At 37.7% G+C, this 11538-nt stretch overlaps 2 protein-coding genes across 4 annotated transcripts in view; one reads left to right on the top strand and one right to left on the bottom strand.

Annotated features, from left to right (window-relative positions):
• Nucleotides 1-403: 403 nt before the first annotated feature.
• On the top strand, nucleotides 404-1734 carry LOC140154540 (uncharacterized). Its single transcript, XM_072177109.1, has 2 exons — nucleotides 404-745; nucleotides 835-1734. Exons 1-2 carry the CDS (start codon nucleotides 404-406, stop codon nucleotides 1732-1734), a joined length of 1242 nt encoding a protein of 413 aa, XP_072033210.1.
• A 2024-nt stretch (nucleotides 1735-3758) lies between these two features.
• LOC140155434 (tripeptidyl-peptidase 2-like) overlaps nucleotides 3759-11538 on the bottom strand; it is a 100295-nt gene continuing 92515 nt past the window's right edge. For all 3 annotated transcript variants that reach the window (XM_072178283.1, XM_072178284.1, XM_072178285.1), the window contains one exon: nucleotides 3759-10764. In XM_072178283.1, the coding sequence (XP_072034384.1) occupies nucleotides 10675-10764 (90 nt within the window). In that variant the 3' untranslated portion in view covers nucleotides 3759-10674. The remainder of the gene's footprint in view (nucleotides 10765-11538) is intronic.

The raw sequence follows: 11538 nt of genomic DNA, 5'->3' as shown, positions 1-11538 counted from the left end.
CATCCAGGCATAGGTTATTGCGACAGCCTAGTGTCCTATCCAGTGTAACTGACCTAGTCACTACGAAACCTGACAAAAGAGAAACTACCAAAACTCGTACCGAAAAGCCACCTCAGACTAAACCAGTCCATATGAAGGGTAGTGGAGAAAGCCCTTCCAGGAAAGCCATTAACTTGATGCGAGGGAGGAAGACTAGGTACAATCCAAAAGAAACAACTTCAATGAACATCACAAAAACCACACTCAAGATAGGAAACTGGAACGTTCAGGGCCTCAATGCCCCAGGATAGATCGATGTACTGATTGATGAATGGGATAGATATAAGTTGGACTTAGTTGCTCACACCTGACAGAACTGCACTGGCCTGGCCAAGGAAGGAGCAGACACAAGAATTGGGAGATCATGCACTCCGGTCCAGACACCAGCAGAAGGGAGAAAACCGTAGGCCTTTTGTTATCCCACACAGCTGCAAAATCTCTGCTGTCATATGAATGCATTTCTGATAGACTGCTCATAGCAAGATTCAACTGCAAGCATGTGAAACTCACCATAGTAGTATGTTATGCTCCTACCAACAGTGAAACCCGTCCTGGTGATACAGCAAATAAGGATGCCTTCTACAACCAACTGGATGATGTGGTATCAAACATCCCTAAACATGACATACAACTTGTAGTTGGGGACATGAATGCTCAACTGGGAGATGATGTGAATACATGGAAACCTGCTCTTGGCTGCCATGATGTAGGGGCCCTAAACGACAATGGCATCAGACCTCTGACTTTCTGCCCGCACATGACCTTATTGTTGGCTCCTCACTTTTTCCGCACAAGAACATCCACAAGCAGACATGGAACTCTCCAGATGGTAAAACAGTGAACCAGATTGACCACACCTTGGTTAACAGAAAATGGAGAAACTCTTTGAAAGATGTTAAAGTATACAGAGGGGCTGATGTTGGAGGCGATCACAACCTTGCTATCACAACCGTCCGCTTATCTCTGGCAGTCCTGAAACAACAGAAGAAGCAGTTGAAGTTCAACTCCTCAAACCTGTCAAACAGAGACATACTTGCAAGCTTCAATGCTACAATTGGCGGCAAATTCAACATCCTTGCTGAATTGGACGATACCTCCGATATTAACGAAGAGTGGGCCAATTTCACTGATACTGTGAACTCAGCAGCAAGAGAACATCTCGGATACAGAAAAGGGAAGCAAGAAGAATGGATTTCCTCTGAATCTAGGGATTTGATATCAAGGAGAAAGAGAGCCAAACCAACACTTGGCAGTGACTATCGTGAGCTCAATAGGCAGACAAGAGCAAGTCTAAGGAATGATAAGAAATCATGGTACAGTAAGATTGCTGATGATCTTGAGTCTGCTGCCAGAAGTAACAACATGAGAGAAGTATACCAAATGAAGAACATCTTAATTGGAAAAACCTCCAGGAGAGCATCTCAGATAAGAGATGTCAATGGCAACATCATCAAGGATGAAGCTGCACGACTTGAGAGATGGTCTGAGTACTTCAACGGTCTTCTCAATGCTGATGAACCTGAGGAAACCATAGATTTCACTGTCTTCACCCAAGCAGAAGAACTAAACATCAATATGGATCCACCAGTTAGGGAGGAGGTTGATAAAGCCCTTGGTCTTTTAAAAGCGAAACAAAGCTCCAGGAGTAGACAACATCACTCCAGAAATCCTAAAAGATGGCGGAGACGTCATTAGAGAATGGTTGCTCCGTATCTGCCAGCATGTATGGAAGAACGAGGTTACACCAGCAGAGTGGGGAAAAGGCATAATACTACCCTTGCCAAAGAAGGGAGACCTCTCCTACTGTAGTAAAAATCGAGGCATCACCCTTATTGACATCGCCGGAAAAGTGTTTTCAACCATTCTACTCCAGAGAGTAAAGGATGATGTGGACCTGAAAATGAGAGACAACCAAGCAGGCTTCAGAAAGGGTCGTTCTTGTCAAGACCAAATTTTCAGCCTAAACCAGATCATTGAGAAGTGTTTGGACCAACAGCTACCCTGCCTCATTAATTTCATTGACTTCAAGACTGCTTTTGACTCAGTGCACAGGCCCTCCCTGTGGGAAATTCTCTGCATCTATGGAATACCTCCCAAGATAATTAACATCATAAGGAGTTCATATCGGGACACAACCTGTGCATTGAAAGCTGAAGGGACCCTTTCTAGCTGGTTCAAGATCATCACCGGAGTCAGACAGGGTGACATCTGGTCTCCATTACTCTTTGGCTTAGCCATTGACTTCATCATGAAGAGGGCTGTTGATGAAAACAACAGAGGATTAATCCTATTGCCAAGGAGGAGTTCAAGATATCCAGAAGAAAAGTTAGCTGATCTGGATTATGCTGATGATATAGCTCTCCTTGAAGAGACTGATGTCAAGATGGCAGAGACGACCGAAGCCATCCGTGTTACTGCCGGTAAACTAGGACTCCAGATGAGCTATAAGAAGACGGAGATCATGTCCATCAGCCGATCCAATGTTACAAAACCAGCTGTACACCTAGGCAATGAAGGTCTCATCAAAGTAGTTGACCATTTCAAGTACCTTGGTGCCTACTGCAGTGCTGACGGGTCTAATGTCAAAGAACTGAACAACAGAATTGGTAAAGCCACAGGAGCCTTCAGAGAGCTGGACAAGGTGTGGAAGGATCGTAACATCAACCTGGAGACCAAGCTGAAGTTCTACAATGCTTGTGTACTCTCCACACTACTTTATGCCGCTGAGTGCTGGACACTCACAGAAAAGGACGAGGCTAGACTTGATGCCTTTGACATGCGCTGCCAACGCAAAATCCTTCGAGTGATATGGTCACAGTATATATCAAATAGCCGTATTCGATCCAAGACCAAACAGCCCCAACTCACATCAGTTATCAGAAAACGCCGCCTACAGTGGTTTGGTCATCTGCAACGAATGGATGAAGACCGCATCCCCAAGAGCCTCTATCTTTGGAAGCCAACCCACGGGAACGCATAAACCTGGTCGTCCAAAGACATCATGGAGAGACGTCATCCACAGAGACATCTCAAGGCTGGACCTAGGGTGGACTGTAAAGGAGGCTGAGGTTGCAGCTCTGGACCGTAGGACTTGGAAGCATCTCTTGAGCCAGGCAGCATGTGCAGAAATGCATGAAGCTGACTGGTAGGTAGGTAGGTTGTGATGTTTATTAGGGCATGATACCAGCTAATGAAAAGTACCTATAATCCATTATATGCGCGCATGTTTAGTGAGCAGGGACACATTATACGGAGCGCACCTTGGCTGGCGACATGGAGTAAAACAATGGACACAATGCGTAATCAGCTGTATTGTTTTATACTTTCTAGGCATGTTACAACCTCTAGCCTCATACATTTTAGAAAGCAACTCCTAAGTATAAGTTATATTAATAAAAGTTCTTTCTTTCTGACAAAACAAGTCTGAATACGACTTAAAACTATGGGCGACACAGATTTGGCATTTTGAACACTTTATCGGAGAATGTGCCAGAAGCCATCTGGGTGGCACCCTTCAATACCCTCTGCGCACCAATACGCTACCCTATCACTACAGGGGTGAAAAACCTCTTGGTATCGTGATGGGAGAAAGATTGGAGTTGTGTGCAGAAGGATACAGACATCCCATACTACCCTGTATAAAGGCAACTATTATGTAAAACTTGAGAGAATTCTGAGCCGTTACCAATAACAAGATATTACAGCACAATGCAACATGGTTGTTTACCCTACATAAATCATATTTTATTCACAATCCAGCATATTAATTAGTATAAGTTGATATCAACTTTTCACAAAAAAGACAGACACACACCCATACAGACATGATCATTATGAAATTCTTGTAATAACAAGCTAAACAGCTTTAGCAATCGTAACTTTTTCTGCATATGAATATATATATTTATATATATAGTACACACAACATAGTTTTGCTAATAGAGAATAAGCACTATTTTGTTCAACAAAAATGAGAACTGTTTTAATTTTGTATTTACTCAACCACCTTCATGAACAGTTTTGTTCCCCGCATTTTTTGCCATATGTGTTTTGGTGTTACAAACAACATTTCTGACAATGTTTATCAATATAATTAAAAGACAACTATTTGATATATTTCTTCATTTATGTGGCACTAATAATGCTTATTCTACAAATGTTGACTCTTATGTCAACTGAAAGTATTCTTGGCCGGACGATTATTTTCATATGTCACATTGATACAAATACATACATTATTATTACATGCGAACAAGTAACAGGCACAAAAATATGACTTAATGTTTATTTAATCCATTTCCCTCCAAGTTTATTTGCTACTGCAATGTTACAATCTGGGACAAATAAACAGCAAGGATCCAGTACTTTTGTCTCCCAGTATAAACTAAACAATCATTGCATCGCCTTGAAAAAGCCACCAACTCTTCAACAAATAATATGTTAGTAATAATATCACTCTAGCAGCACACAAGCATGAAAAGCCAACAATTGTGTGCGTAGCAGAGAGTGATCAGCAGCGTGAGCAAATCTGCACCTTCCACCGATCGTCTTCTGTTAGGTTTAAATATTTTAAAAAGGTAAATATGTTTGAAAATTATAACAAAATGTGTATTTTCCTTTTACATAAAGGAAAGCCGATCATTTCTATCACTGTAATTAATTAGTCCATTCTTGGTTAGATTTCTTCAAAGGAACAGAAATTAACAAATGATCGATAATTTCAAACAAATATTTTAATATTATGACATTGCAACTGATGAGATAAACAGTGTTAAAAACAAATGGTTAAGAGTTCAGACCTGCCTTTTTATTTATTCAGTGACTAAAAAATGGAAGTAAAATAAGCTTACATAGCTAGATTTTGTATCTGTCAAAACCGCTTGTCTGGACTCTGTCGGAGCGATGTGATAGCTGATGCACGGATTGTTGGAGCGGAACAGGAGTACCGGATCATTGTTGTATACTTATCCGCTATAATTGATAAATAGTCAACCGAGAAACCCAGATTGAAAACATGTGCATTCACCAAGATACAATTGTCACAATTTTTTTTCTATATTGCACAGGTCAGAAGACTGCACAATAACTTCATGTCCCCATTATATTAGCCAAGATACCCTTTCCCCAGATTGTGTATCTGTATACGAGTTACAAACTATTTCTTCCATTGATACCAGGTCAGTAATCATCAACTCTTTAGCTGCTAATACAAAATCAAAATCTCCATCGTGAACTTGGGTGCGTTGTGTTATATAGTGCTGCATGTATTCATGTGTGTGACACTGTGATTGGCAAATCACTACATTAGTTATTAAACTTTATGCAGTAAAGAATGCGGTTAAAAGGGAAATACAACAAGCTCATGGAGCCATATTGACACTTTTGAGCAGTCCTTATCTTTAAAAACAGTGCAATATTTGGCATTATATAGTTTACAGTAACACTGCATATAAATTACAATAAAACTGCCACACTTTTTGGAGCCATTTTGGTTAATGTACAGCTTTGTATATTATAAATATTTGCATTTACATCCACGGTAATATTTTGACTCTATATACATGACAGCCTTTACCCAACAGCATACAAAACAAAGGTAGAGGTAGATAACATTATCTAATTCCTGATTGGACCATGACACATCACATGACAGAATACTGTGTCACCTGATTGGATATAAGAGTAACAACAAAGGTTTTGATTGGATAAGTGCATCATGTGACTTAATGACTATGTGATAGGATTGGATGGATTGGGTCACATGACTAATGTAAGTTGAGTGGACTATAGCTAGTAGTAGGTAAGGCATTGATGACATTACAGCATATAGTATATTGTTTAACATGTCTACTCCAAAAAATATATGCATGACATCATGAGTTTCTTTATAGACGAATAACATCACTCAAGATAATGCAACTGACCTTTATGGTAAATCCCATAAGCCTTTGCAAGAACACCTGAGATGTCGTAACTTGACGTCACGCCGACTTGCAATGCGCAGTAACGATGTTCGATAAACGAACGATGTGCGCATCGGCGCAGATTGGTGTGACCAAATGACGACATCTCAGATGTACTCGCAAAGGCTTATGGGATTTACCGAAAAGGGCAATTATGAACACACACCAATGACATCAGCCAGTGTCTAAGAGAAATTAGGTCAACTTGTTATTATTATTTTGTTTTGTTTCTAGAAGTTCTAGGTGTCAGTGAAATACGTTTGGAAATGGATGTTTAACACCAGGATTAACACTTAGTTTCACCATGTTTTTTCAATTTCAGCATGTTACTGTATGATTGACCACAAGACCTCATCAAGGAAACCAAGGAACAATCCTTCCCACCATTCAGTCTTGAAAGTAAACTCAACAGTAATATCACACTAAATGCCAGACAATGATGTCATGATCAATGCTACCCACCTAAAGCTTCCATTTCTCTTTTATTGAAACTCCCCCAATCCTCTATTTGTCCTTATCCTTTGTATGTTTTATGTATTTTTAATGACTTTTTACAGAAATTCTAGATGAAATATTGCAATATATTAAAAGGGATTGGTGGTCTGATATGTTTTCTCTAGGTAAGATAAAAAGGAATTCAACATTATATTTTACTCATCAATTAAAGTTGTTTGGCTTATAATTGATGTAAAAAAATCTTGACTAATAAATAACATTGTGTATTGATGTAGATATGGCGTGCAGTTGGGCGCAGCACTTACGCTAGTTGCGTCATGCGTCAGGGTGGTGCACGCTTATGTGTAATGTGAGTGAAAGTTGGAACTGACATGCAGTATCTAAAACTGAATAATTTTCCCCAATTATAAGCCAAACAAACTTAAGTGTCTTAAGGAACATTTCCAGACACACCTCAAAAACTGGTTCACAAATTATGTCTTTTCAGGAAAATCCTTGTGGAACAATAAAAGGTGTGAGTTTACCTCGGTCATTGGGCTATTCCAGATGAAATCCATACACCCTATGGAAGACATGACCTTAATCTTTCACACAGGGAGTGTGAATTTCAAATGGGGTAACCTGAAGGGTAACTCCATTTGAAATCTATATCCCCTCTGTGGGAGATCAAGGTCATGTCTTCCATGAGGGTATATGGATTTCAACTGATAGCAAACTGTTGCACCATATATGATGCATAAATGTGTGAAATAATGCACATGATCTTCTGGTGAAGATGTGTGTCACACGTCGAAAATTCAAGGTTAGTTGAATTTGTGCTGAAAGTCAGTTAAAATGTTTAGAAATTGTGTGAAATAATGTTGGCTTTTTTGTCAATTAATTACATTATCCTTTGCTATGGATTTCAGGTATTCTAATAAAGATAATACACATTACCTTTTGTGTTGGTCTTGTACTTTGTTAAAGTATTGGATAATTACTTTATTTTCTGCTATAGCGAATTGTCGTCAATCATGCTACAATATAAAATCGTTGAGAAAAGATGGACACACAACACTACCATGGGATGGTACAAGATTGGACGATGAAGAACGACAGACGACGCAACACTGACAAAAGTTGAAAAATTTCAAAGCTCAATTCTGAATTTTGGCGTACAAATGTAGCTAACATTAACAAGTTTTGACTTGCAATTCGAAGGCTAAAAACCATTAACTTTCTGTATATAATATGAACACTGAAATAACAAGAGTTTCAGTTTAGTATAAAGCTTAATTTACAAAAAGAAGCATTCAACAGAATTTTAAAAGGGTAAAATATGTTTGAAAATTATAACAAAATGTGTGTTTTCCTTTTACATAAATTTTTCCAATCATTTAACATCAAAGGACAAAATGTGTAACTTTGCTTTTCAATTATATTTCTAATAAAGCCTTCATGCTATTCAACATCACATAAGACATAGAACTGGAATACAATTTCAAAGACTTTAAAGATGCATTAAGTACCTAAACCATCCCCTTCCTTAAATCAACACAAGTCGTTAGTGGAAGAAGGTCATAGGTCAAGTTTTTATTGTTTTTGTTATATCATTTATGCTATAGCGCTAATAGCTAGCTGAAATTGAACTGCTGTATCAGATTTGGCATGGATTGGACCAGATCTGGCATGGATTTTACTCGAAATTTAATACATCCTTTTTAACTCCTGGTCAAGTTAAGAGAACATAACTTAACTTAATATAATTCTTGTTAAAATTTCAAATTACATACAATGCATTAATTGTAAAGGTGGTTTTCTGAATTTAACTCAAAACTGATCATGCATTCTAGTTACAATGTGGCGACAATGTTTGTGAAGTTGAACCCCACCCAAGGTCACATTACGATGGGTTGAACACTTTTAATACATTGTAGGCCTTATATAATACCAATCAACTCCAGATCTCATTGATTCAACACAAATGATTACTATGGCATCAAATTGCCACATTTGACTTGACAAAGGTTATATTATAATACTTGTTTACAAACTTATGCAAGTTCATACATTATGAATAAGTCTCAAACAGAAATAAGCAATTATCAATCAAAGACCAGTGTTGCCAAAACATTTTTAAGCTACCAAAAAAGCGCCCAATGCCGGATATTTGGGCGGATTTACCTGAATTTAGAACACAAATCAACCCAATTGGGCGAAAAAGTACTTGCATGCTTTTTTGAGTAGTGGCAAGTGATCGCCAAGTAGCCCAATTGTGTGCTTAAGGCGCAGCGTTGGCATCACGCTCTGTGACTATGATTGATCTAAGTACAATAGCTCCACCTACAATTATAATAGCTGATCAATCATGTTGCATGCTCCTTTGATTGACACAATCAAGACATGCATATAATTTATTTTATTTCTGTTTCACAATATAACTGCTATTTTGATAAAACATGACAATTTTATGGTTAGGATTATGTTGACAGTTATGTTTTATAGTTTCACTTGATAAACATGATGCACAATGGTCAACACGGAACAGTTCACACTTATATAATCGTAAGTATTTAATTAAAAAAAGGTTTTACTTAAATTTATCCCTAAACACCAGTCTAAAAACACATGGGAAAATACCCTACTAAGACACATTTTTCTTCTTTTAAAAAAGAAACAAAAACAATTTCAGTTTAATATAGATATAACCAAATTAAGGCCTGCAACATTTTTACCAAAAAAAAGAGAACAAAAATGAAATGTACAAAACATATGGGGTTAATATTTGTCCCCCTACCTGTTATATTACACAGTTTATAAAAAGCCTGTTATATTTTGCACAATGGTTAAATATATCCCAAAAATAATAACTGATATCATGCTTTTAGTGCACATGCCTATGTCAACAGAATTATGAGCATTACGCCTCCCATAATGTCAAACTTCACCTACCAAGCATACATATTTTACAATCAATCATCCTGAACTAACAACCTCTTCAAAATATGTCAATATTACATTCTGTTCATCATCAAGATGTGCAAAGAAATCAATAGAAATACATAGAGTATGTTTTCTGCTTCATAACAGCCGAGATGTAAATGACTGCATGCACACATGAAACAGGTCTCGCATTACCCATTTTATCAACTTGCTCGCTGGCCCAAGTTGGTCAAATTGGTCAAGCAAAACGAATCAGTACTTAGTGACATCCAAAACAACAGTTCAGGAGCAAAATTTGATATGTCACATTGCTGCCTTTGTCGCTTTTTGATCAATATCGCTATTTGAGGTGTTATTTTACCTATTTTAGTGTGCACATTTCTTTTTTTAAATGCATGTGAAGTTTTGATATCATAATCACCTTCATTAGCGCTTCTCCCTAAATGATTACATTAAAGCTCAAGCCCTGCAATGCCATTTTAACATCAATTTATACACTTCTAGATAGTGAGAACCAATCAGAGCAAATGTTAGTAAATTACTAGCTGTGCATAAATATTGTATAATCGCACAGGTGTGCACTTCGCAGTGCATTTTGACGCATTCATTTTTCTTGTGGGTGAATGCATATATATTTGCTTGCATTTCCCAATATTGTTAGTCCCAATTTTGTTATAAAATAGCGAAAGATTTTTAGTCATATATGAAATAGGTTAATAAATGCATATCACTTAATGCTCGAGAAATTGTACAAAATAATGGACTTGTACTGAGATGTTGATGCGCTAATGCACTCCGCCCTTTGGGGCTCGTGCATTGAGACACATCAATATCTCAGTACGCATGCATTATTTTGTACAACTTCACTCCCAACAAGTGATACGCATTTATTAACCTATATCAGATCAGTACATGAATTGAAAATAAATAATTAAGACAAACAACATGAACACAAAGGCAGTTGCCTAAATTCTGAGATTAAAATACTTAGTATTTAGTCTCAGCTTAAATCACATAAAATTATACCACGATGCAAAACTTTGTATTTGCATGCATTAAAAATACCAGGGCAATGCTCTGCTATATGAGACTTTTAAGCCTGAAACCACTAAAGTGAAGTCCTGATAGGCAGATTTCCGTCAGGTCACAAAATTTTGGTATAATATTACTGGCAGTTGAAGCAAAAGTAGCGCAACATTCCAACATCTTCGTACAGGAGGTTAATATCAGTATGTTCTTTGGCAATACCTGTAGACCTGTGTGCTATTGATTTGACATTGGTTTTGTGATGACCTTAAAATGGGATATAATTGGGTGGGAACTTGACTGGAAGCCAATTCTCTGCATGCCGTGCCATGTGATCCCACCCCAGTGTCTTGTAAACCTGCAGAAAAAAATACAAAGAGTAAAATGATCACTAGATTAGTCTTGATATTGTCTCATTAATAGGGAGGGGGCTGAATCATGGAGAGGATGATTTTACTGTTACATATGTGGTGTGGTCCTTGATATTGTCTCATTAATAGGGAGGGGGCTGAATCATGGAGAGGATGATTTTACTGTTACATATGTGGTGTGGTCCTTGATATTGTCTCATTAATAGGGAGGGGGCTGAATCATGGAGAGGATGATTTTACTGTTACATATGTGGTGTGGTCCTTGATATTGTCTCATTAATAGGGAGGGGGCTGAATCATGGAGAGGATGATTTTACTGTTACATATGTGGTGTGGTCCTTGATATTGTCTCATTAATAGGGAGGGGGCTGAATCATGGAGAGGATGATTTTACTCTTACATATGTGACTGTGGTCAAACAAAATCAGTCTCAAGTCAGGCATATTCAATTTTATTTTGTCTACTTTGATGTATAAAGCATTTGCCAAGCTACATTTTGCAGAAAACCTTTGTTTAACTATATCTCAAAATCAATATTTCCGAGTTCCGACTGATTTTGCTTGATCGCATCACATATAATTAGGTAGAACTTTGATGTTATGTATGCCTACATAGCGTAAGCCTAGTATTAAGAGAGGGTTTATACAGCCTACAGAATAAAGTTGTAGAATCCCTCAATGAAGTCTTGACAATAAGCTAATTCTGTGTATGCTTACATAAACGATAGGCCCACATGTATGTGCTGTATATTTTAATTTCCA

Source organism: Amphiura filiformis, chromosome 6 (genome assembly GCF_039555335.1).
Source record: "Amphiura filiformis chromosome 6, Afil_fr2py, whole genome shotgun sequence".
Lineage (NCBI taxonomy): Eukaryota > Metazoa > Echinodermata > Ophiuroidea > Amphilepidida > Amphiuridae > Amphiura > Amphiura filiformis.
Note: the sequence above shows the minus strand (reverse complement) of the source record. Positions and strands in the feature narration are given on the sequence as shown.

What these genes read in the sequence shown, in the direction of transcription:
- LOC140154540 (XM_072177109.1), top strand. Translation starts at nt 404, where the DNA reads ATGCACTCCGGTCCAGACACCAGCAGAAGGGAGAAAACCGTAGGCCTT. An exon ending in CTGCTCTTGGCTGCCATGAT is followed by an intron (nt 746 to 834) that starts GTAGGGGCCCTA and finishes TTTCCGCACAAG; the next exon opens with AACATCCACAAGCAGACATG.